Genomic DNA, 27,011 nt, shown 5'->3' with positions numbered 1-27,011 from the left:
TGTGGAACAGACCGAGCCGGCTGCTCCCTCCTCGCCCGAGCTCACACAGAAATTTCTCAGTGCAAATTATTGATCAGGGATTGTTTTAATGAGCAGAGGATGGCGATGGGATCAGGGGTGGGGAGCAGAAGTTTTGCCCCTTCGTGTGACAGAGAAAATCTTCAATTTCGAGGGGTTTCAAACCTTTTGTTTCAAGCCAAGGGTGAGGAGGGCACAGGCAGAACCTCCTCTGTCCCCCTCTGGGACATCTCTGATTTTATTCCCGGGGAACATTTCTCAATCCTAAATCCCCAGGTTCTCCTTCAGTTTTCCCTTAACACCCTGCTAAGAAGCATCATTAGAATTGAAAGTTCTATGAAAAACAGGGATTTAAAAAAAGGGAATATTCCTGAATTCCCTCTCTGAAAAGACAGGGAGCTTTTTTCTTGTAGTTATGATATTTTTTGAAAAATATTTTTTTTTAAGATTTTTTTCTCTTGAGAAGCTGAGAAGCCTCAAGAACAAAATGTAAATAATAATTATTTGTTGCTGTGGAATGCAACAGGTGGATCTGTGATTGGTCCATGTGGTTGTTTTTAATTAATGGCCAATCACAGTCCAGCTGTCTAGACTGTCTCAGTCAGCCACAAACATTTGGGTTTTTTTAAAATATTTTTTATTATTTTTATTATTTTATTTTTTTTATTTTTAGCTAGCTTTTTGATGAAATCATTTCTTTTATTCTTTTAGTACAGTTTTAATATAATATATATTATAAAATAATAAATTAAGCTTTCTGATACATGGAGTCAACATTCTCATCTCTTCCCTCATGTGAACACCATCACATTTTCTGTTTGGCTTTTCATCTCTCCAGAATGTCAGGAATGCCAATCCCACACTCTCTTCACCCTGACCTTCTTGAAGGTCTTGCAGAGGTGTTGGGTGAGAAGGAGAAGAGCAATTTCCTTCCTGGAGTTTGTTCTCCAGCACTGGAATTCATCCAAGGGAAAATAAATAAATAAATAAATAAATAAATAAATAAATAAATAAATAAATAAATAAATAAATAAGGAGTTCTTAAAAAATGATCAGGAGAGAAAATGCTTCTCAATTACCTTCATCTGCACAGTACATTTTAAACTAATACAGTACTAATTTTAAACTATTCCTCTGCCAGTCCTCCATTTCAGCCTGGATTTGGGGTGGGGAGGAAGCAGAGGAAAAAAAAAATCTGCATTTTTAATCTGCATTTCGAATTCTGTTCCTAATTTCATTCTGACAGGGAAAAGAAGGGACACTGGACATTAAACTATTTATTTAATAATAATAATAATAATAATAATAATAATAATAATAATAATAATAATAATAAAACATTGGGAGAACTTTTTCTCTTATTTTTCAAAATAGTAAATTTCTAGCTCTATTTCTAGCTATATCTATAGTTATAGTTATTCTTATATTTATACTTATTTTATATTTATATTTATATTTATTTTATTTTTATATTTGTATTTATATATGTATTTATAGATTTATATTTAATTTTTGGAGGTCACATTTAACAAAGGACTGAGAGCTCATCCCATTCCACCCCCGGTCATGGCAGGGATTCCTTCCACGATCCCAGGCAGCTCCAGCCCGGCCTTGGACATTCCAGGGATCCAGGGGCAGCCACAGCTTCTCTGGGAATTCCATTCCAGGGCCTCCCCACCCTACAGGGAAGGATTTCTCTCTAATACCCCACCTAAACCTTTCCTCTTTGAGTTTAAAACCCTTCAATGTTGGAACTTTGGATGCTGAGAATTTTAGATTTTCTGTGCTGAAAGGCACTGACCCCCAGAAGAGCACTGCATTTGTCCTTAGGCCGTGGAGAAAGCTTCCAAAATTAAATGATAGAACTGGGATTATGGGTGTGGAGTTTGAATAAAAGTGTGTGATATCACATGGTAGAAAACTTATAATTTAAAGTTTTAGAATATAGTAATATATAGAAAGCTAAATAGAGGTTTTAGGGTGGAAACTAATCCTTCTTCTTCATGGGTTTGGTTGGTATTGTGTAATTAGATAAAAAACTGCATTGCACGCCACAAGTAGTTAGTTATTAAGTTAAAAGTAAAAATAATTTAAGCATAATTTCTTAATTAAACAGTTTAACCATAAAAAGCCTTGTAGAGAGAGATCTACAACTCCATTTTTAGTTTGTTAAAATGTAGTGCTGTGGAACTCCCAGTTTGTGAGACTTTAATGTAAATAAGAACTAGTAAACATCTGAGTCCAAACAAGAAATACCACAGAAATACCATCTCACTACATTTAATCCTGACCTTAACAAAAAAAACCAAAAACAAACCAACAAAAAACCAACAAAAAACCAAAAAAAAAAAAATTTCCACACTTCCCCTTGTCCCGTCTACACACACTCTGGTAAGACAGGATGAAACAAAATCCATCCCACTCTTCCCACTGGGAATTCCTGCTGCTCCTGCCCATGGCCACCACCCATCCCAGGGCTGTTCCTCCCTGTGCAACCGGGGCTGCAGGTTTGGAGCCAGATTGGAGCCATTTGAGGCATTTGTGGGGACAATTTGAGGCATTTGTGGGGACAATTTGAGCCATTTGTGGGGCTGAGGTCACCTCCTCCCAGGAGATGGCTGCTGACAGGTCCTTGTGTCATTCCCACCCTGTTTGTCCAGCTCTGCAAAGCTTCCCTGAATTCCTCCCACACAGATGCAATCCCTGAGGATTCAATCCTCCTCTTTAGGTACCTGTCATCAGCTGTGGAAAAATCTTTGTGACTCTGCTGCCATTGGGGATTTTCCCCTCGTTTGGTTTCCCTCAGCGCCGCTCCTCATAGCCCGTGTGGGGGGATTGTGAGGGAAAAATACTTCACAAATTGTGAGGTACTCTGAGATTGCAGCACTGGGGGCTGGGGAAGTGTCAGGGGAGAAGGAATCAGCAATGGTTTCATTGCTGGGGCCTGCTCCTGTAAAAACCCATCTCAGTCTCCTCCTTTCCATGAGGGAAACCAAGGCTTGGAGTGGGTCCCAGGAGAATGAGTTAGTCCTGGCCTAGGCCGATCCTTTGAGGATTAGAAAGCATCAGAGGAGAAGGAATCAGAGATTAATTCATTATTGAGGCCTGTTCAAATGGGTAAAAACCCATCTGAGTCTCCTCCTTTCCATGAGGGAAGCTGGTCCCAGGAGTATGAGTTAATCCTGGCCTATGCTGTCCTGAATCCTTTGAAGATTAGAAAGTGTCAGAGAAGGAATCAGAGATGAATTCATCACTGGGGCCTGCTCCAGTAAAAACCCTTCTGTTTCCTCCTTTCCATGAGGGAAGCCGAGTCCCAGAGTTGGTCCCAGGAGCATGAGTGAGTCCTGGCCTAGGCTGTCCTGGATCCTTTCAGGATTAGAAAGTGTCAGAGAAGGAATCAGAGATGAATTCATGATGGGGGCCTGCTCAGATGGATAAAAACCCATCAGAGTTTCCTCCTTTCTGTGAGGGAAACCAAGGCTCAGAGTGGGTCCCAGGAGCATGAGTGAGTCCTGGCCTAGGCTATCCTGAATCCTTTGAGGATTAGAAAGTGTCAGAGAAGGAATCAGAGATGAATTCATCATTGGGGCCTGCTCAGATGGATAAAAACCCATCTGAGTCTCCTCCTTTCCATGAGGGAAACCAAGGCTCGGAGTGGGTCCCAGGAGAATGAGTTAGTCCTGGCCTAGGCCGATCCTTTGAGGATTAGAAAGCATCAGGGGAGAAGGAATCAGCAATGGATTCATTACTGAGGCCTGTTCAAATGGGTAAAAACCCATCTGAGTCTCCTTCTTTCCCTCAGGGAAGCTGGTCCCAGGAACATGAGTTAGTCCTGGCCTAGGCTGTCCTGGATCCTTTGAGGATTAGAAAGTGTCAGAGAAGGAATCAGCAATGAATTCATCACTGGGGCCTGCTCCAGTAAAAACCCTTCTGTTTCCTCCTTTCCATGAGGGAAGCCGAGTCCCAGAGTTGGTCCCAGGAGCATGAGTGAGTCCTGGCCTAGGCTGTCCTGGATCCTTTCAGGATTAGAAAGTGTCAGAGAAGGAATCAGAGATGAATTCATCATTGGGACCTGCTCCTGTAAAAACCCTTCTGTTTCCTCCTTTCTGTGAGGGAAGCTGAGTCCCACAGCTGGTCCCAGGAAGATGAGTGAGTCCTGGCCTAGGCTGTCCTGGATCCTTTCAGGATTAGAAAGTGTCAGAGAAGGAATCAGAGATGAATTCATCACTGGGGCCTGCTCAGATGGGTAAAAATCCATCTGAGTCTCCTCCTTTCTGTGAGGGAAGCCAAGTCTCAGAGCTGGTCCCAGGAGCATGAGTGAGTCCTGGCCTAGGCCGTCCTGGATCCTTTCAGGATTAGAAAGTGTCAGAGAAGGAATCAGAGATGAATTCATGATGGGGGCCTGCTCAGATGAGTAAAAACCCATCTGAATCTTGTCCTTTCCATGAGGGAAGCCAAGGCTCCTGAGCTGGTCCCAGGAGCCTGAATTAATCCTGACCTAGGCCATCCTGGATCCTTTGAGGATTAGAAATCATTCTGTGGCTTTAGTTTCTTTTCATGTAGCCTCTCCACTTTGTTCCCAGCGCTCTGTTCCCTCAGAGTGAGTCACCAGAAGCTGCTGCTCCTGTGCTTTCCCTCACCTCATTTTATTTTAAGAAGCTGAATTTCTGGTTTCCCTGCATCCGAAACTCCTAATTTTTTTTTTCCCCCTTCAGTTTGACAAGTGGACAGATGGCCAGAGGAGGAGGATCCTGGTGGACCTGCTGGAACGCTGCTCCCTGTCCCAGCAGAAATTCTGTGCCAAGCAGCTCCAGGCCCGAGTCCCCACCGAGGCCGTCGATTTTACCACGAGGCTCCCTCGAGTCCTGTCCTTGTACATCTTCTCCTTCCTGGATCCACGGAGCCTCTGTCGATGTGCACAGGTAAAAAAAAAAAAAGCCAGCACCTGCCTGGGCTTCAGAAAGCCAGGACAAAGCAGTTAAAAAAACAACAACAACAAAAAAAAAGGAAAGCACTGATTTTTGGTGAAGGTTTAGGTGAATGCTTAGTGATGCTCGTTCCTCGGATCCTAAATTAAGCCAGATTGGCCAAGATTCACAGAATTGATGAGTAATTTTAAATGCTCAGTTCTAAAGTATTTTAAAAGTGGCATTTTCAAGGCTGATTATTCCCAGAAAGGAAGCCTGGAACTTCCTAAAAATCACATTCCTCTAAAATATCTCGCACTGTGTGCAGAGCCCTTAATTCTTTGAGAGATATTGGCTTGTGCTTTTGCAAAGAACAACACTTGATCCTCTAAGGAAAACAGATCCTTTAAAATGCCTGCAGGTCAAGTGTTGGATGTGGAGAAGCAGAAAATTACAGATGAGCTCTGGAGCCAAATGATTAAGACTCCAAAAATCTGAAATGCTGTGTGCTCAAAGCGGTTTTAAATTAATAAGTGAGTTTTCAGTGACATTATTACTGTGATAATGTAATATTCTGTGTTATTTAAGAATATATAATAATCTCAGCATGGCTAAGCCTTGCTTTAGTAACTTTCTCTAGCATTTCATGTGGATGCAACTCAAATTTTCCATGACAACAGGTTAGAAAATTCCTTAGAATCACAGAATATCTTGAGTTGGAAGGGCCCCACATCATGAAGGCCTTGAAAGGTCTAAAAGCTTTACTCAAAGGTTTAAATGCAGCATTAACAGCGCAGAACAATTCAATTTATTTAAGATTACGTGGGAATTCTATCCAAAATCTTAGGTTGCTTTAAACCCCAAAGTTTCCAGGTGGCTGGGAATTCATTCACAGGTGAGCTGGCACTGGAAGTACCTGTCAGAGCTGGACCAGCTGTGGATGCTGAAGTGCCTGCGTTTCGGGTGGCTCCTCGACTTCTGCCCCACGCCCTTGGAGCAGGGAGTCTGGAAAAACCACTACATCCAGATGGTGAGGGAGCTGCGCCTCACCCGGCCCAAGGTACCGCTGCCGTCAGCCTCAGCCTCCAAACTTCCACTTTCTGTGCTGGTTTGGTGTCCTGTGAGTGCTTTAGTGTCCATTCTGTGACTCCTTTCCTCTGCCTCTGCCAAGGCTGGGGTGGAAGCGCTGCAGATTTCATTTCGTGCTCAGACTCAAATGTTTATTTTCTATTGTCTGTGTTGCAGCCTCACAAGCAGTGAGTTCTGCAGTGTTTTGCTGACAAACCACAAAATGGCTGACTGTCTTTCTCTACAAGGTCCTTTAGGGCTAAACTGTCCAATTAAGAAATGACACTTAAATTATTTTCACTTTTAACCCAATAATCACTCAAAGTCTGCAATGTGGACTTTTCTGTCCACACCCAAACCCCTGAAGAAGAAGGACCAGCCACCACCCTAAAACCTCCATCTTGTTTCTATATACTTCTATATTCTAAAACCCCAAACTCCAAGTTTTCCACCTTGTGATATTACACACTCCTAATCAAACTCCACACCCACAATCCCAATTCTATCATTCAATTTTGGAAGCTTTCTCCATGGCCTCAGGTCAAATAAAATGTTCTCTTGTTGGTCTTTCAGCACAGAAAGTTTAACATTTTCTTGTTGTGGCCTTGTTGTTCTCTGTTGGACTTTCAGCATAGAAAATTTAAAATTTTCAGCATCCAGGGCTCCAACAGTGTTTAACTCAACTCAACTCCTCACAGCTTAATTAATGACAAAACAATCCTTTTCCAACCCAAAAAACAAGGTCACCATTGTAGCTTCAGGCCCCAAAAAGTGTAAATTGATGGGAGCAAACTGGATGTGACTTCATTACCTGAAGATGTAATTGAATAATCAACCCCCAATATTCAAATGGCCCAAAATTGATAAAAGTGTGAAAATTCGTGACCTGTGGGAAATGGATTTGTAGAGAATTCTCAAAGCCTGACAGAAGCTCCCACATCTGTGTGCACACTTTGAGATGAGAAATGCTGACTCAGAAATGCCATGGGACAGGACAGACACTGTTGAGAGAAGAATGGAACCAGAAACAAGTTTCAAAAGATAATATTACAAATAAGACTAGATACTTTAGAGAAATAAAACTATGAAAGATGCACTGTAGTTAAGAACCACAAAGGGTCATTTTAGATGATTGGTTTTAAGGTATTTATAGCATGGTGTGGTAAAAGTTGATAGGTTAAGAAACACTTATAATGTATTTTAATTAAGAAATACTTGGCTTCTAATTGTGATGGCATGAATTATAACATCTGTATTGTCTCGTCCTTCACATGAGACTCCAAATAGAACAAAAGTTTTTAAAATGCCTCTCTCTCTTTAAAACACTCATCTTTGGGTCAGAAAAGGGCTTAATCCAACAGTGACCCATTGTCCATCTTGGATACAGCCTTCACCAGGCCCTTGCACTGCCCAAGATGCATCCTTGGAAGGCCTTGTTAATAAATATTTGTTTTATTTCTCTAACCCTGTCTGGTCTCTGTTCTAGGTGGCCTCCCCAGCCATCACACCTCTCCACGGGTTAGGATTTTCATCCTCACTGGGAGAACTGGGGGCTCTGGCTCCCAGCCCCTCTGCCTCGTGATCTTTCTGGGGATCCTCCCGGCCTGAATTCAAAGCTCAGCTCTTTAATTTAAAGCAAAGCCTGGCTTTAAATCAGGCTCTCTGTAGCTGATAGAGAGAAGCTGATGCAGCTCCACAGCAGCTCAGCTCATCTTCATGTGGATTATAGGGCTTGGGTGCCTCTTTCTGCCACTGACCACAACGGTGCCCACACAGACCAAAATTTTGAGTTAATCCCCAATGATTACAACCCTAAATTTAACCCAATCTAATTTTCATCAGAGGCTAAAACTCATTTTCTCCTTTCCACCTCCCTAATTAGACTCCTTCCAAGGACGAGTTCGTCGTTATTGACGTGCAACCAGTAAAAAGCACCGTCCCAGAGAGGAAACTTTCTGTGGCAGGGCTGGGGATGAGCAGGGGGAAAAAGGAGCTCCCTCCTTGGCGCTCATCCGACAGGAACCCCACGGACACCGTCCGCTACAACTACCTGGACAACCAGCACCCCATCGAGCAGGCCCGGCAGGCGTAAGAGTTCCACATTTTCCATGTCCCTCTCTGCCTGTTCTGCTTGCAAACCCATTTTCCTGCTCTTTTTGGGCTTTTTTTTTGGATGGGTTTGGGCCAAAGTTGCTGCTTTGTGTCCTCTCCGTGCAGCTTTTGTAGTTATGCCTCAGTTCTGTTTTCAGAACTGAGCTCAGGGTGGAACTCCCGGGGGACGTCGCAGAGCTGGAACGGGAGGAATCAGGCCAAGGGTTTGTTGGAGAGGTTTTCAAACCAACCTGCCAGGCTGAGAGGAATGTGTGGGTTTCACAGGGGCAGGGGAAGAATGAATGAATGAATGGTGATGAAATGGAATTCTGTCTCTGGGAGGATCTCCTGGCTGACAGGAGGTTGGGATGATTGCATTGCAGGGCAGGTGTAAGAGGATGTCAGGGCATGGAGGTGATGAATGGTATTTGTGTTGGCTCTTCCTGGGCTCCCAGCATTATCCACGTGGGGAAAAAAATTGGCATTTCCCTCGCAAAGCAGAGCTTTGCACTGTTAGAACTGCCCCAGGTTTTCCTTTGGCACCTCTGGCATCAGAGATTTGCCAAACCTCGGATCCAGGGTCAGTTTTCTGTGCATTAACAGGCCCAGGGAGGGTGTGGCAGTGACCTGTGGGAAGAGCTCACCCTTTTCTTGTGTAAATCCCTGGAAATGCCACCTCTGACACTCCCCAGGGGTCACCTCAGCCCAGCTGCTGTGACAAGGATGAGGCTGCCATTAATCCAAGCCTGGCAAAGAGGCAATGGCTCCTCCTGAGCATTCCCTGTTTTCTGTGGGAATCCACAGCCCGAGCAGGAGATTCCTCTGGGCCGTGCCAACAAAAACCTTGGGAACCCACGGAGCCGCGACAAAAAACAAAAAACACCCAGGTTTTGTTTAAATAAATACCAACCAGAGCCAAGATTATCCCTGCACTCAGGAACAATCAGCTCAGGAATTACCCCAGCCAGGGATTGTTTGGCCAAGCACTCTGGGAGCTCCTTCCCAAACCCACCGGGAGCTCCCCGAGCAAAAGCCTTTTATGAATCACGTTTTAATCCGCGTCCCCTGCTCCTTGGATGTTGCACTACTTCAAAGAGCTTCCCAGTTTCCACCTCACCCTCTTTCTGTGGGATGTTGCCCAACTCCAACACCACTTTTTGGGTCGCGTTCTTTGAGGTTTTTAAGCGAATATTTGCACCGAACTTGCTTCCTGCTGCAAACAAACCTGGTGTTGTTTTCCAGCCGTGCTCAGTGGTTTTGTGTAGCAGCTCCCAGAGGTTTCTGTGAGGTTCAGGATTCTGCTGTGCCATTTCTGGGAGGTTCAGGACTCTCCTGAGCCATGAAAAAAAGTGGGACAAGCCTCGTTTGAAGAGTTTAAAAGTCGCCTGTCCCAGCATTGAGCAGGTGAAAACGATTCACCTGAAATAATGGAACAGTAAATAATAAATACACTCCCTGTTCGCCTCTCCCCAGTGAGATCCCAGCCCGTCGCCATTAGTGGGGAATGTTTTAATGCCAAGTGCTCCTGCAAATCTGCCATTTATCCTCAATTACAGAGGATTATTTCGAGGAGAGAGAGGAATTCTGTGAGATTTGCCTGTTTATTGAGGATCTGCCTTTAATATCCCTTAAGCTGCAGGTAATTGCTGCTGCCCAGGCTCATCTGTGCTGATTATTCAGCAGCACAGGTGCTGCCTCATTTCAGGTGCTGACCCAGCCTCCCACTCCCACAAGGATGTTCTGGTGCTTCTTCTTTTGCAGGGACGCTTTGCTGTGCCTTCCCAAAAATCCTCCCACCGAGGTTCTGTGGGAGGACTTCACCAATTTTGGGAACTGGGAATCAAGCAAGTTAATTCTGGGGCTGTTAGAGCACGGAAAAAATGTCATTATTCAGTTCTCCAGCTGCATCCCTGGGGTGTCACACCTTGAGCGTCCCCCAGGTTTTAGTGGGAGTGGCAGGAAAATACCACCGTGGTCCTGGTGCCCCTTTGGGGTGCCAAATCTTGGTTTGGAGCCTCCCAGGAATCCACCTCAGACCCTGCCTGACCAGGGCTCAGCTTGGAAGGCGGAACAGAATCCCGAGATAAAAATCTCCCACCCCGCCGGCGATTCTCCTTTCAGATGCGCCGGATTCCAGGAGCTCAAGGGCAAAACAACCTCTCCTCATGTAAAATGGATGTTCAGGAGGAAGGAGAGCGCTGTAAAACGAGGCTCTGCAACAATAGAAGCGGTTTCCAGGGGTTTGCCAAAGGGAATCCGGCCGGGAATTGCTGCGGTCTGGAAAGGAACAGGGGTGTGGGGGTTTCCTTCAGGACGTGGCAGAACTCGCAAAAACCCAAAGTGACGGTGGAGAGAAAAGGACTGCAGGGAGCTCTTCTAGCCCAGCACCTTGACTGAGAATCCCTGAGCCAACAAAACCTTTTTTTCCCATTTGAGTGCCTTGGAAGCTGTGGAGAATTCCTTGTGAATAAACAGGATCACATCAAAGGAATGCCTGACGCCACCATCAAAGCAAGGTGTGAGAGGAGTCACTGGCTGCTGCCTAATCTCCCTAATTCCAGGTTGGATTTTGCAGAATTTAAGAGGTAATCCACCAAAAATAAGCTTTTCCTAACTCTTGGGCCTGGTTAAAATCTCCTCGGAGCTCAAACTCGCTCTGCAGCTGTTTTCTGGTCCAAAGGGAGAGGAGGACTCTGCTGCTCATCACATCAAGATGAAATATTGACATTTAAATGGCAGAGTTCATGGAATTCCAGAATGGTTTGGGTGGAAAGAGACATTAAAATTCATCCAGTGCCAACCCTGACACCTTCCACTGTCCCAGGTTGATCCAAGCCCCAATGTCCAACCTGGCCTTGGACACTTCCAGGGATCCAGGAGCAGCCACAGTTTCTCTGGGAATTCCAGCCCAAGACCTCCCCACCCTCACAGGGAGGGATTATTTTCCTAATATTTAATCTAAACCTCTTTAAGTTTAAAACTGCTCATGGAAAAAGTCACTTATCATCTGTGATGACGAAGAGTTTTCATCTGTTTTCTTGGCTGGCCTTTTGAGTCATCAGCTGCCTTCTCCCTCCCACAGCAGCACCAAAACAACACTGCTGAGAATTCCCAGCAGGGAACTCATCCTTGTTCAGCCAAAAAAAAGAGAGAGAAATACAGGAAGCAGAAGGAGCTGCAGTCAATTCTCAATTAGGCAGTGCGGTGGAAATGGAGTCCTCTAAGTGGGAACACAAAACACATTCTGCAGGCCATGAGACCATAATTGGCTCTTTAGCTTTGAAAAACAGATCAATACATTTCCAGACAGCAGCTGGGCACTGCTCACTGGGGAGAACAACAACATTGGCCCATGGCTGGGGAGTGCCTAAAAAACGGGGTTCATTTGCAATCTGCATCATCACTGAAACCTATTTTTTGTTTCTGCTGGATTTCTTTGCCGGTTGCTCAGAAAGGCAGGAGTTTGTAGCCTAAAAACTGCGCCCAGGAGTTCAGTGAAAACCCCCCTGAGGGAGTGAAGGAGATGGGACAGAGATCCTAAATAAGTTTCCCTGGGAGGTTTTGGATTTAGCTGGGACAGTGTGGGAAAAGCTTCCCAGTCACTGAGCAGGTAAATGAAGAACAGCAAGGACCAGACGTGCAGCCAAGGGAGTGGCGAGGTGATAGAGAGGAGATGCAGACAGGCTTGCATTACAAATTGCCTGGAAGGGGTTAGCAAAACCCCTCAATAGAATTATAGCTGTGACTATCGGTGCTGTCATTTATCACAGCTATGATTTCTGGTAGGTCTGGTTTGTTTTCTGTCTGAATTGTCCAAGCAGCTTTTTGTTGTCGACAAAAAAAAAAAAAAAAACAACCCCAAAAAACAAAAACCAAACCCTCCAGAGATCAGCAAGGAAGGATTTGCCTCTCTGGGCACAAAGAAATATTGCATAGGGGAAGTGAAAGATTTTTATCTGCAGCGAGTTAGGAAATTTTTCTGTGGGGCTCTGATCTGCCTCCAGAGGCCCAGGAGGGCGTTTCTGTCGTGCACAGTTCTGCTGGAAGGCATCTGCTGTTTGTGCTGCTGCTTGCCAATAAATCAAAAGATTTGCCTCCCACTTGATGATGAATAATGAATTCCAATTCCACCGAGAGCGCTGGAGCCGCGCCAAGGCCGCGGCCTCGCGCCTCAAGACAGGGCCCTGCTCCTTCTCACGGCCACAACGCCACGTCCTTCCCCCCTCCCCTGCTCTGGGGGGATTTATGGCCACGAGCTGCCTCTAAAAAACAGTTGCATATTGTCCTGGAGTGTTTACCCGACGAGAAAATAATTATTCCGGTTAATTGTTCTGCTGGGAGCGGGCCCCCCGCTCCTGACAAAGAGGGAATTGCTCGCGTGAGAAGGACTCGCAGCGGCCCCGTCCTCCCGCATCCCCTCGCTCCTCTCTCCCTCTTGGCGCTGCTCAAAAGCCAGCCCAGCTCTCTGTGGCTGTGTGGGAAATAAAAATATTCCTTAAGGGAGGAAAATGGGGTGAGAAACAGCAATTCAGCACTGGGAGTGAGATCTGCCCTCCCTTTTCCTCTCCCTCACTTCTTCCGTTTTCCTGACCTGGAGTTGGGGTTGTGGGGGTGACCTGATACCACGATTTGGACACCAGAACACAGCAGCAGATACCTAAATTTACACTAATAATTTACAGTAATAATTTACAGCAATAATTTACAGTAATAATTTACACTAATAATTTACAATGATATTTTACAATGGTATTTTACAATGATATTTTACAATGATATTTTACAATGATATTTTACAATAATATTTGCAGTCACAGGGCCATGGCTGCCTTCCACCCCGAGGTCACAGCATCATTTAGGATGGAAAACACCTTTAAGAGGAAAATGGGGTGAGAAACAGCAATTCAGCACTGGGAGTGAGATCTGCCATCCTTTCTCCTCTCCCTCACTCCTTGTCCTTTCCTGACCTGGAGTTGGGGTTGTGGGGGTGACCTGACACCACGACTTGAACTCCAGAACACAGCAGAACATACCTAAATTTACACTAATAATTTACAGTAATAATTTACAGTAATAATTTACACTAATAATTTACAATGATATTTTACACTAATAATTTACACTAATAATTTACAGCAATATTTTACAATGATATTTTACAATGATATTTTACAATGATAATTTACAATTATATTTTACAATAATATCTGCAGTCACAAGGCCATGGCTGCCTTCCACCCCGAGGTCACAGCATCATTTAGGATGGAAAACACCTTTAAGATCACCAAGTCCAACCACTGCCAGGTCCACCAAAATGACCAATTAATTCCCAGCTGGAATATTTTGGATGGAATCTTCTCCCTTGGGTTTTTTGTTTGTTTTTTTTTTTTGCGTTTATAAACAGGTTTTCCTCAGTTTCCTATTTGAAATAATGCTGGGTTTGACTTTATGCTCCTGGACTGGGATGAGGGAATACTGGGCATGTGCTGGTGGTGTAATCCTGGTTTTTTACAGGATAAAAGCTGTTTTAGAGTCCATTTCCACCCTTTATATCCATGGGTTTGTATTCCTGCTGCGCTTTTTCACTGGGAGAACCCCTCAGAGCTTCTGCTTTAAAATTCCAGATTCCATATCATGGAATTTGAATGTGGAATGAATGCCTTTGGATAATGAATCTGCCTGAGTGCTGAGAAATAATCATGCCTCAGAGTCTGGATTTTACTCCTGATATTGAAAAAAAAATGTGGCCCCTGGCCATATTCCAGTGCAATTCACTGAATTTTCACACTCTGGAATATTCTGTTCTGCCAGTTAATTGTGTTGAATTTCATAGCAGCTGCATGTATTAATACCAAAAATATGCAAACACATGTGTAGAATTATTTGGCTACAGAAAACAGTGAGTAAATGTTGTTGGAGGGGCAGCCCCAGCCTTTTTTACACTTCAGGTCACACAGACTTCACTGAAAACTCCCAAATCGATTCAGCTCAACTTAATTTCCTGTGGATTTCCCCAAGGAGCTGTAACAATCTTAGGGAGACTCAGCTTAAATCACTGAGTCCTGAGTTTATGTTTGAGTGCCAGAATTTATCACAACTTTAAAATAAAAAAAATCAAGTTCCCACCTTCCCCTGAGCCCCGATCGTGCTCTTTGGGGCAAGATAAAAAATGTGTTATCTTTTCAGGGGGCAACATCCCAAAGGATTTGACTTTTATCGCCCTCAGGGCAGCAAGTGCACGGCATTTATTGAAATTCTTGTGTTCTGCTCCGCAGGAGGAGGAGGGGAGGAGGGCACACCCCGGACCTGAGCAGGCAGGAGGCCCAGAGGAAGAGGAGAGGAGGATCCGCTCTGCTCAGGAAGGTGAAATCCCTGCAGGTGTCACCGGGGGGATCCCAGCAGGGCAGGCACCCCCAGGGATGCTGGAGAGCAGAGATTTGCACCCCCAGGGATGCTGGAGAGCAGAGATTTGCACCCCCAGGGATGCTGGAGAGCAGAGATTTGCACCCCCAGGGATGCTGGCACCCCCAGGGATGCTGGAGAGCAGAGATTTGCACCCCCAGGGATGCTGGAGAGCAGAGATTTGCACCCCCAGGGATGCTGGAGAGCAGAGATTTGCACCCCCAGGGATGCTGGCAGCCCCAGGGATGCTGCAGCTCAGAGATTTGCACCTCCAGGGATGCTGGCAGCCCCAGGGATGCTGGAGAGCAGAGATTTGCACCCCCAGGGATGCTGGCAGCCCCAGGGATGCTGGAGAGCAGAGATTTGCCCTCAGGGAAAAATCTGGCAAGGAGGAGGACACCAAACCCTGCCCTGGGCTGGCTGCAATGAGGGAATGATCCCAGACATGGCTGTGGGTGGCAAAGGGACGGCACTGTCGGGGCAGAGATGACCCTGTAAATTTATTAATTTATTTACATGACCCTGTACATTTATTCATTTATTTACAGTGACCCTATAAATTTATTATTTACAGTGACCCTGTAAATTTATTCATTTATTTACAATGACCCTGCAATTTATTTACAGCGACCCTGTAAATTTATTCATTTATTTACAGTGACCCTGTAAATGTATTAATTTATTTACAATGACCCTGTAATTTATTTACAGTGACCCTGTACATTTATTCATTTATTTACAATGACCCTTTAATTTCTTTACAGTGACCCTGTAAATTTATTCATTTATTTACAGTGACCCTGTAATTTATTTACAGTGACCCTGTAAATTTATTCATTTCTTTACAGTGACCCTGTAAATTTATTCATTTATTTAAAATTACCCTTTAATTTATTTACAGTGACCCTGTACATTTATTCATTTGTTTACAGTGACCCTATAAATTTATTCATTTCTTTACAGTCACCCTGTAAATGTATCAATTTATTTACAGTGACCCTGGAATTTATTTACAGTGACCTTATAAATTTATTAATTTATTTACAATGACCCTGTAAATTTATTCATTTATTTACAATGACCCTGTAATTTATTTACAGTGACCCTGTAAATTTATTCATTTATTTACAATGACCCTAGAATTTATTTACAGTGACCCTGTAAATTTATTCATTTATTTACAGTGACCCTGCAAATTTATTCATTTATTTACAATGACCCTAGAATTTATTTACAGTGACCCTGTAAATTTATTCATTTATTTACAGTGACCCTATAAATTTATTCATTTCTTTACAGTCACCCTGTAAATTTATTCATTTGCTCTGGGGTCCAGAGGTTCAGGGACATCACACCATAACCAATATGATCCAGTGAAGCCAAATTTATTATCCCTAAAAAGATATTTTATTATTTTATCATATTTATAATATTCTATAATTATTATTATATTTATAATAATATTTCTAATAAATCTCCCCTGTCCACGTGTCTCTAGCTAACACATGATTGGTTAACCCTAGCTGTTCACACATCTAAATTCGAATGCTGATTGGATCATCTCATTTTTCTTGCTGTGCTGGTCTGGCCCACCCATGGCTCACTTTTTTCTTACTTTCCCAAGCTTGCTGTGACAAACTTGCTGAGTTTTAAATTTATTCATTTACTGTGGAGGTTCAGGGACGTCACACCATAACCATAATATGATCCAATGAAGCCAAATTTATTATCCCTAAAAAGATATTTTGTTATTTTATAATTTTTATTATATTTATAATATTATATAATTGTTATTATTATATTTATAACAATATTTCTAATAAATCTCTGCTGTCCAGGTGTCTCTAGCTAACACATGATTGGTTAACCCTAGCTGTTCACATGTCTAAATTCGAATGCTGATTGGATCATCTCATTTTTCTTGCTGTGCTCATCTGGCCCACCCATGGCTCACTTTTTTCTTACTTTCCCAAGCTTGCTGACAAACCTGCTGAATTTTAAATTTATTAATTTACTGTGGGGTGTGGAGGTTCAGGGACATCACACCATATGATCAAAACCAATATGATCCAGTGAAGCTAAATTTATTATCCCTAAAAAGATATTTTATTATATTTATTATATTTATGATATTATATGATTATTATTATTATTATATTTCTAATAAATCTCCCCTGTCCACGTGTCTCTAGCTAACACATGATTGGTTAACCCTAGCTGTTCACACATCTAAATTCGAATGCTGATTGGATCATCTCATTTTTCTTGCTGTGCTCATCTGGCCCACCCATGGCTCACTTTTTTCTTACTTTCCCAAGCTTGCTGTTACAAACTTGCTGAGTGCTGCTGCCTCCTCTTCTTGTCTCTTTTTTGAGGATATACCCAGCCCATTTCTGAATATGTCCATTATCCATTGTTTGTGTCCATTGTCCCGGCTGGATTGTGCATCGGCTGAATGTGGCCATTGTCTTGCAACAACTCCTCAATCTGCAAAAAACTCTCAACAATTTACCTCAATTTACCTCTCCTCTACCCCAAAAATCCCTTTTCATGCTTTTCACAAAGTGCTGCCCCAGTCCTTCCGTGACTTTTGCATCCCCTCCCAAAATCTCACCACTTCGTTTGACGTTCGTTCGTTCGTTCGTTCGTTCGTTCTGCACGCCCCGAGCCCGAGCAGCCCCAAACCTCAACCCTGAGAGCTCATTGTGCTAAAATAGGACATCCTGCCCTGAGAGGAGCCCAGGGAAGGCATTCCAGAAAGCTCCACGGGCTCTGGAAACAAAGAGGCGGCAGAGGAGGCCGCGCTCAGCGGCTCTGGGCGCGGACCTGGCGCTCCCCGAGCACGGCGGGCGGGCAAGGCCTGGGAGCTGAGCTAGAAAAGGGTTAAAGGAAAGAGAGGCATTGTCTGCCCATGGGGACGCATCCTCCTGACCCCAGCCCAGCCTCGCGGGCACGGAAATGGATTCTGGCACTGCCGGGGCACAGAAAATGGCACGGCTGGGCCTCTGTCTCGGGGCCTGCTCGCTCTGCAGATCGGCCTCCCCACACTGCCAGCCCTTCACCTCCTTTTGCCAGGCTCAGGATTTAATGCTCCTGATGGTATTTCTTGTTTGGACTCAGAAGTTTATTGGTTTTTATCTATTTTACAGCCTCAAAACCCCTGAGTTCTGCAGCACTTCACAAAATAAAAATGGAGCCCTGTCTCTCCCTCTCCAAGGCCTTTGAAGGATAAATTTTCCAGTTAAGAAGGAAAATTTTCCTAAGTTTCCTTAGTTAAGAAATGACACCTGAATTATTTTTACTTTTAACTTTTTTTTACTTTTTTACTTTTTTACTTTTAACTATTTTTTACTTTTAACCCAATAACCAACCACCCATGGCCTGCAACGTGGGCTTTTTTATCCAATTACACAAAACCACCCAAAACCATGGAGAAGAAGGTGAAGAAGGACCAACCTCTGCCCTAAACCCTCCATCTTGTTTTTATATATATATATATATTACTATATTCTAAAACTTCAAACTCTAAATTTTCCACCGTGGGATATTACACATTTCTATTCAACCTCCACAGCCACAATCCCAGTTCTGTAATTAATTAATTTAATTTTGGAAGCTTTCTCCACAGCCTCAGGTCAAATGCAGTGTTCTCCTGCCAAAAAGTCACAGAAAATCTAAAATTCTCAGCATCCAGGGCTCCAACAGCCCACCACAACTTCTCAATTTTGAGTTGTTTTATTGCCAGGCCAGCAGTGGAAGGAGCTCAGCTCAGAGTAAAAAAAAAATGAATTTGGTTTTCTCTCTCTGGATTTTAAGCAAAGTTATGTGATCTTCAAATTAATTAAGCTGCAACTCCAATCAGGAAGCATTTAAGTGATAAATAATAATAATTTTAAAAAAAAGCATTTAAGTGATAAATAATAATAATTTAAGTGATAAATAATAATGATAAATAATAATAAATAAAAGTGATAAAAAATTAGAGAATTGTGGAATTGCTGAAGTTCAAAAAGATGTTTAAGATCATCTCCTGCCACCACTGATCCGTGTCCCCAAGTGTCACTTCCATGGGGATTTTTAATTCCTCCAGAGATGGGGACTCCACTGGAGCCCTGAGCAGCTGTGCCAGGCTGGGCAGCCATAAATGAGCACTAAAACCAATAAAACTGAGGTTAAACCAGGCTGATCCCTTAGAAAAAATAAAAAAAATATATAATTCTCTAGGTATAATCCAAAATTAATTTCCATTTCTTATTAAAGGTAGCATTGGGAAACCTGGCTGAAATGAAAGGCCTTTGAAAAGGCTCTTATTTAATCAAGTCAAATAAAGAAGCTTAATGTGCAAATCTTTCAGCAAATCCTTAGAAGAAGAATAGCCTGGGATGAAAGAATAAAAATGCCCAAGGCGAGCAAACACCGAGCTCAAATGAAAATAAAAGCCTCAAACAGATCAATGGTCCAAGAGCAGGGTGTAGGTGAGAATAAAGAATATTCCAGCCAACAATGAAGATGTAAAAAGGGGTTATTAGATGGAGCTCCCAGCTCAGGAGGCTCCACCAAAATAAGAATTAAAACTTAATTAAGGGGACATCCACTGGCTCCAGTTTCCATGTGGTGAATGGGGAAAAAAATAAGAATAAACACCTAATTAAGGGGACATCTCTTGGCTCCAGGTTTCCATTGCTGAATGGGGAAAAAAATTAAGAATAAAAACCTAATGAAGGGGACATCCACTGGCTCCAGGTTTCCATGTGCTGAATGGGGAAAAAAAATTAAGAATAAAAACTTAATTAAGGGGACATCCACTGGCTCCAGGTTTCCATGTGCTGAATGGGGAAAAAAAATTAAGAATAAAAACTTAAGGGGACATCCACTGGCTCCAGGTTTCCATGTGGTGAATGAAAAAGAAATTAATAATAAACACCTAATGAAGGGGACATCCTCTGGCTCCAGGTTTCCATTGCTGAATGGGAAAAAAAAATAAGAATAAAAACCTAATTAAGGGGACATCCACTGGCTCCAGGTTTCCATGTGGTGAATGAAAAAAAAAATTAAGAATAAACACCTAATTAAGGGGACATCCACTGGCTCCAGGTTTCCATTGCTGAATGGGGAAAAAAATAAGAATAAAAACTTAAGGGGACATCCACTGGCTCCAGGTTTCCATGTGCTGAATGGGGAAAAAAATAAGAATAAAAACTTAATTAAGGGGACATCCACTGGCTCCAGGTTTCCATTGCTGAATGGGGAAACCTGGGAGGGTTTGGACTTTGTTGCTAATCATGGAAAGCAGCAAATGTGGCCAGGCTGGCTCTTCATTTGGAATAAATGAAAGTCAATTGGCCCAATTAGCATAGAGAGTAAATGACAGTGAGTGGAGTTAATTGGGTTTCTAATGAAGGGCCACGTCCTGCACGTGGAACCCCCAGGGCTGTGCAGGGCCCAGGGAATTCCTGCCCCTCTTTATCCAGGGGAAAAATTCCCAAATATTTTATGGGAAAGGTCAAAGGGGTGGGTCCATGTCAGCATCACTGGGCTGCCTTTGGCTGCTCCAGACACTGCCCCACCCTCACAGCTGCTCCCAAATTGTTTTTAGCCCTTCTAAAAATGATTTTTAGTCCTTAAATAATTTCTTTTTTACAGGATCAGTCCTCCCTGCCTCCCTGCCTGTGTCCCAAGGTCATGAGATTGTGGGATTTGTGCATTTTTTCCACAGCGTTTTGATGGGAAATTGAGACAAAATCCCATCTCCGGGAGGTGGGAAAAGCTGACAGGAAAATCCAGGATTCCCAGCACACAGTCCTGTGCAATGTATATTTATATTTTATAAACCTTACTTTGAATTTTCTTTATTCATCATAACAGTGTTTGTTCTCTATTCTTACCAAATCACTTGGAGCAGTAAAAAAAACCAAAAAACAAAAGAACAAAAACAACACAAAAACCCCAAAAACAACAACAAAAATACCAAACCAAAAACAAACAAACAAAAAAAAACCAACCAAAAAACAATAAACCAAACCCAAGCTGTTCTTTTCCAGAACCTGGGGGATTTTTTTGAATTTTTGGGATTTTTCCCAAGGAATAAATGGATTTGTTAAGATTTTTTTTTTCCTTGGCTTACTTTTTATCCTAAATAAAAGTAAAAATAAACTTCATACTTTACACTTTTGAGTCTTTGAACACTGAGCAAGACTGGGGATGTGCACAGGGGAGAATCTGGGCATTAACATATTAATTGGTGTGGAGAATTAATTAATGTGGGTTTAGCTTTACTGGCACCCATTACTAATTGGGTCCTTCTGTCCTTAAGGCACCAGAACACAGCTCAAATAAAGCAAATTATGGCTTTATTTTTTTAATATCTATTTATTTATATATTTATAATATTTCTTTTTTACTATCATTAAGGAATATCCTTTAGGAATAAAATGTATAGAATAGATATTTATTTATATTTTTCTATAGAATCCATAGAATAGAATTTGGGAATAAAATTTATAGAATGTACAGAATTTCTCAGTGGATTCCAATGTTTTCAGTCCCTCTGAAGCTTTTGGGATAATGATTTCTCTTCTCCTCTTCTCTTCTCTTCTCTTCTCTTCTCTTCTCTTCTCTTCTCTTCTCTTCTCTTCTCTTCTCTTCTCTTCTCTCCTCTCCTCTCCTCTCCTCTCCTCTCCTCTCCTCTCCTCTCCTCTCCTCTCCTCTCCTCTCCTCTCCTCCCTTCCCTTCCCTTCTTTTCCTTCTTCCCTTCTCCCTTCCCTTCCCTTCCCTTCCCTTCCCTTCCCTTCCCTTCCCTTCCCTTCCCTTCCCTTCCCTTCCCTTCCCTTCCCTTCCCTTCCCTTCCCTCTTTCCTTTTCCCTTTCCCCTTCCCTTTCCCCATTTCCGCTTCCCCCTTCCCCTCTCCCTTTCCTTTCCCCCTACCCCTTCCCTTTTCCCCTTCCTCTTTCCTTTTATCTTTCCCCTTCCCCTTCCCCCTTTCCCCTTCCCCTTCCTCCTCCCTTTTATCTTTCCCCTTTCCTTTCCCCTTTTCCCTTCCCTTTCCCCCTTCCCATTTCCCTTTCCCTCTTTCCTTTTCCACTTCCTCTTTCCTTTTATCTTTCCCCTTTCCCTTTCCCTTTCCTTTTCCCCTTCCTCTTCCCCTTTCCCCTTCCCCTTCCTCCTCCCTTTTATCTTTCCCCTTTTCACTTCCCCTTTCCCTTTCCCCTTCCCTTTTCCCCTTTCCCTTTTCCCTTCCCCTTCCCTTTCCCCTTCCCTTTTCCCCTTTCCCTTTTCCCCTTCCCTTTCCCCTTTCCCTTTCCCTTCCCTTTCCCTTTCCCCTTTCCCCTTTCCCTTTCCCCTTTCCCCTTCCCCTTTCCCCTTCCCCTTTCCCCTTTCCCTTTCCCCTTTCCCTTTTCCCTTCCCCTTCCCCTTCCCTTCCCCTTTCCCTTTCCCTTTCCCTTTTCCCTTTCCCCTTTCCCCTTCCCTTTCCCTTTTCCCTTTCCCCTTTTCCCTTTCCCTTTCCCTTTTCCCTTTCCCCTTCCCTTTCCCTTTTCCCTTTCCCCTTTTCCCTTTCCCTTTCCCTTCCCCTTCCCCTTTCCCCTTTCCCCTTTCCCTTTCCCTTTCCCTTTCCCTTTCCCTTTCCCTTTCCCTTTCCCCCTTTTCCCCCTTTCCCTTTCCCAGCTGTCCCTCTCTGCAGACGCTGATCCTGTCCCAAAGCCCCCGGTCCGTCCCAGCTGGGCCCGACCTGCCCATGCCGGGGCCCCGCCCGCCAAGGCTCTGGCCCGGAGCTCCCTGTGGAACGCCGGGATCCGCCCGGGGCCCGTCCGAGCGCCAAAACCGCGGCACGGAGGAGCTGCCGATGCCACCAGGGCGGACACCAGGTCCCCGTGTGAGTGTCGTGCCCTGCCCTCGGGGACAGCACCCAAACCATGGGTCACGGAACGCTTTGGGTGGGAAACGCCACCCAGCTCCACCCCTGCCATCTTCCACTGTCCAAGCCCTGTCCAACCTTTCCTTGGACACTTCCAGGGATCCAGGGGCAGCCACGGCTTCTCTGGGAATTCCAGCCCAGCCCCTCCCCACTGGCCCAGCCAGGAATTTTGTCCCAAATGCCACCCAAATCTCCCCTTTCCCAGCAGGAAGCCATTCCCTGTGTCCTGTCCCTCCATCCCTTATCCCAAGTCCCTCTCCAGCTCTCCTGGAGCTGCTCAAGGGGGTGGAGGACAAGGAAGTGCTCTGGATGCTGGGAACCACAGGGTTTCCAAAAACAAGGAGGCAGAGTGGCACCATCCCAAAAACTCTGATGTCATCTCAGTCTGGGGTTGGCTTTGGGAGCTCTTCCTGGTGCATCCCGAAGCTGCTCAGGGTCAGGAACCTCCTGGAAAAGCCTTTTTGGGGTCTTTGGGAAGTCCTGGTGGTTCACCCAGGGGTTTCAATCTGTGAGCCCTGGTGGCTTTTTGGTGTAAAAATGGTGAAGAACCTGGAGGGAGCAAAGGAAAAGAGGATTTTTTTTTTGAAAACAGGAAAGGAAAGGAAAGGAAAGGAAAGGAAAGGAAAGGAAAGGAAAGGAAAGGAAAGGAAAGGAAAGGAAAGGAAAGGAAAGGAAAGGAAAGGAAAGGAAAGGAAAGGAAAGGAAAGGAAAGGAAAGGAAAGGAAAGGAAAGGAAAGGAAAGGAAAGGAAAGGAAAGGAAAGGAAAGGAAAGGAAAGGGATTTTCCTTTGGAAAACAGGAAAGGAAAACAGGAAAAAAGGAATCCTGTTGGGATTTTAGGGAAGACACCGGGGTAGAGTGATGGGAGATCCTACAGGTAAATGATTATCCAGTAATTGTTGGTGATCCCATCCACATGGGAGACGATGGAGCCCCTCCAGGATCCCTTTGGATCTCCCAAACTTTGCTTTCTTAGCAGATCCATGGGTTAAGGAGGATCCGCAGTGCGAATCCCAAATCTTTGTGACCAGAGAAAGGATCCAAGAAAGAGACCAGGAAAACTCTGGAATGCTCAGATTGGGCTGGATTTAAAAAATTCCTTCACTGGAAGGGTTGTCCAGGGTGGAGTCCCCATGCCTGGAGGGATTTAAAATCCCTCTGGACGTGGCACTTGGGGACACAGATCCATGGTGGCTGTGGCAAAAATTGGACTCAATGGTCTTGGAGAACTTTTCCAACCTTAACAATTCCATTATTTCATGAATTCCATTATTTCTAGAAAAATGCAAGTAGGAAGCAGAATATCAACACATCCTGGCCATAAAAAGCAGGATCGAGCTGGAAAATCCCATTCCCTCATGGGGCTGAAACCATAAAAGGTTTCCATAAAAAGGGCCCCTGATCCTGGAATCCCACAGCCTGGATAAAGCTGGGAATTGGGAGAAGGTGTTTGAGTCTCTCTGAACTTCTCCATGAGCAGAATTCCAGAGCTGCCAGAGGATGTGGGAGAACAGGGGATGTCCCAGGGGATGGCACATGGGGGACACTGGGACACACTGGGATGTGCCAAATCCCATCCCAGGAAAATGAAAACCTGTGGAGGAGGTTAGGAGGGAAAGGATCTGCCCACACCACTGAGGGGCTGCACCTGGATTAGGGTAAAATAAAACTTTATTTTAGGGATTTTTTTTTTGTGTGTGTCAGAGAGAGACAAATCCTACCATAATTCCTTCAGTGACCTCTCCCAGAGCTCTGTGAACTCCACCAGGCTCTTCCCAAAGTCAACATCCCAATTTTGGACCCTGCTTTGCCAGGCAGTGTTTGAAGGGACAGAAAAAAGGGAAAATGTTTTGATTGATGATCATTTTCCCTATAATGGGACCACAAATGGGAATAATCTCCCCACTCAATGCAGATTTGGGAAGGTGTTTGAGGTATTAAATGCCACACAAATCCCAAGGACTGCCCGAGCACTTAAATACATTTAAAACCTGAATTCTCTGAGTTAATCTGAATTCTCCAAGCCTGATTTTTACCATTTTCTCTCTCATGCAGCACCTGCTCTGTTTGAGGCTCAGCCCTGGCACATTCCTTCATCCAACCAAGGATCAGACACGGAATGAGGGAGGATCCAGAGCATCCTTCATCCCAGCAGAACAGGAATTTATCCCCCTGGCACTGGGGAAACAACAGCAGAATTCCTGCTGCCTTTGGCATCTCAGCCTGTTCTCCTGCAGCTGTGCTACATTCCCTTCTCCTTCTGGCTACACCTGGAAATCTGACCTTGGAGAAGCTTCCTTGGATCCTTGGGAGGTTTTCTGTGCATCATTTGGACATCCTGGGGCACATCCCATGGAAAACCTGGAGACAGAATTCCTGTCTCAACTTAAAGCAATTCCATTTTTTCATTGAGGCAGCAAGAAGGAAATCAAATCCAACGCTCTGGGTTTGCACATGGAGCTGGAATTTCAGATGTTGGGAATCCCATGCTCTCTCTTTCTCTCTCACTGGTCTTCTCTGCAATTTGGGAAATTCCCAGAAAATGCAACAAAGAGCAGATTTTGAGCATAAGGGGATTGAAAGAGACTTAAATTCCCCCCAGAGAGCTGGGAAAAAAACTGAACCTTTCCACACATCAGGAAAAATCATGGCAAGCACACAAATCCTCAGCATTTATGGACAAAAATCACATTTGAGAGGAAATTCCAAGCAGAAATCACGGAGTCACAGAGTTATTGAGGATGGAAAAGACCTTTTAGATCACCAAATCTCTTTTAGATCACCAAATCCCCTTTAGATCACCAAATCTCTTTTAGATCACCAAATCCCCTTTAGATCACCAAATCCCTTTTAGATCACCAAATCCCCTTTACATCACCAAATCCCTTTTAAATCACCAAATCCCTTTTAGATCACCAAATCCCCTTTACATCACCAAATCCCTTTTACATCACCAAATCCCTCTTAAATCACCAAATCCCTTTTACATCACCAAATCCCTTTTAAATCACCAAATCCCCTTTAGATCACCAAATCCCTTTTAGATCACCAAGTCCCTTTTACATCACCAAATCCCTTTAGATCACCAAATCCCTTTTAAATCACCAAATCCCTTTTAGATCACCAAATCCCTTTTAGATCACCAAATCCCTTTTACATCACCAAATCCCTTTTAGATCACCAAATCCCCTTTACATCACCAAATCCCTTTTAGATTACCAAATCCACTTTATATCACCAAATCCCTTTTACATCACCAAATCCCCTTTATATCACCAAGTCCCTTTTAAATCACCAAATCCCTTTTAGATCACCAAATCCCCTTTAAATCACCAAATCCCCTTTAGATCACCAAATCCCTCTTAAATCACCAAATCCCTCTTAAATCATCAAATCCACTTTATATCACCAAATCCCTTTTAGATCACCAAGTCCCTTTTACATCACCAAATCCCTTTTACATCACCAAATCCCTTTTAAATCACCAAATCCCTTTTACATCACCAAATCCCTTTAGATCACCAAATCCCTTTTACATCACCAAATCCCTTTTAAATCACCAAATCCCTTTAGATCACCAAATCCCTTTTACATCACCAAATCCCTTTAGATCACCAAGTCCCTTTTACATCACCAAATCCCTTTTACATCACCAAATCCCTTTTAAATCACCAAATCCCCTTTAAATCACCAAATCCCCGCCCATTTCCTCTAATCCATGCCCACAGGTGCCACACCCACAGGTTTTTTTCCATTCAGTGGAATGAAGATTCCATTCTTTCCATGAAGAAATTGCTCCTAAAATCCAACCTGATCCTCCCCTGGTGCAACTCAAGGACGTTTCCATGTGGATTAAAAGGAAATTTCTGCTCTGTGAGCAGATTAACCTGGGCCACCTGAGGGTTTCATGGATTTTGGGAACACCACAGCATTCCAAGGACTGAGAGCATCCAAATAATTGATTTTACAGTTCCCTCTCCCAGATTTTGGGGTTTTTTCTGTTTTTTCTGGGTGCTTGGAAGGATGAGTTCATCCCAAGCAACACAAAGGGCCTGAAACCTGAGAAATCTCAGCTGCCACCTCCCCAAAAAAATCAGCCAGGAACGTGCAGATGGGAATTATCTCCTGTGTCTTCAGATCTGTTAATTGTGGAGGAGAACAGGCTGGTGGATTTTGATGAAGAAAGTGAAATTTTGAGGATTTAAAGTGAGGTGGAACAAACCAGAGCATTCACCAGCATTCATCATTCCCTGCAATTGAAAATCTCTCTTCACCAGCCTTTTTTCAACCTTTTTCCTCCCAAAATTCCCTAAACCAGGAATTTTGGAAACCAAGTTAAACCAATCACTCCACAGGTGCTTCCTTGGCTTCCTAAACCCAAGATTTGGTTTTTGTTTCCATTAGGGAGCAGCTGAGGGTCAGGTGCACTTTCCTAACATGGAAATGATGTCAATAGTTTATCTTTTCCCATCAATATTCCCTGGAATTGTGCAATTCCCAGGATCTGAGCAGTCTTGGACAGGCTCTGTGTCTTTACTGCATCTTAAGTTGTCACTGCACATTTTAAAGCTTAAACCTTCTCTGATTTATCAATTTTTTTTGTGTTTATTTTTG

General features: G+C 43.8%; 1 protein-coding gene across 1 annotated transcript in view; it reads left to right on the top strand.

Moving 5' to 3' along the window:
- The window catches only part of FBXO16 (F-box protein 16), a 60,065-nt gene extending 33,316 nt beyond the window's left edge, over positions 1 to 26,749 (top strand). Inside the window, exons 4-9 of the mRNA XM_077176471.1 lie at positions 4,734 to 4,940; positions 5,821 to 5,985; positions 7,876 to 8,081; positions 14,360 to 14,447; positions 22,149 to 22,356; positions 24,453 to 26,749. Of these exons, the coding sequence (XP_077032586.1) occupies positions 4,734 to 4,940; positions 5,821 to 5,985; positions 7,876 to 8,081; positions 14,360 to 14,447; positions 22,149 to 22,356; positions 24,453 to 24,520 (942 nt within the window). The 3' untranslated portion in view covers positions 24,521 to 26,749. The remainder of the gene's footprint in view (positions 1 to 4,733; positions 4,941 to 5,820; positions 5,986 to 7,875; positions 8,082 to 14,359; positions 14,448 to 22,148; positions 22,357 to 24,452) is intronic.
- The last annotated feature ends 262 nt before the right edge of the window (positions 26,750 to 27,011 follow it).

Source organism: Agelaius phoeniceus, chromosome 3, assembly GCF_051311805.1.
Source record: "Agelaius phoeniceus isolate bAgePho1 chromosome 3, bAgePho1.hap1, whole genome shotgun sequence".
NCBI lineage: Eukaryota > Metazoa > Chordata > Aves > Passeriformes > Icteridae > Agelaius > Agelaius phoeniceus.
Note: the sequence above shows the minus strand (reverse complement) of the source record. Positions and strands in the feature narration are given on the sequence as shown.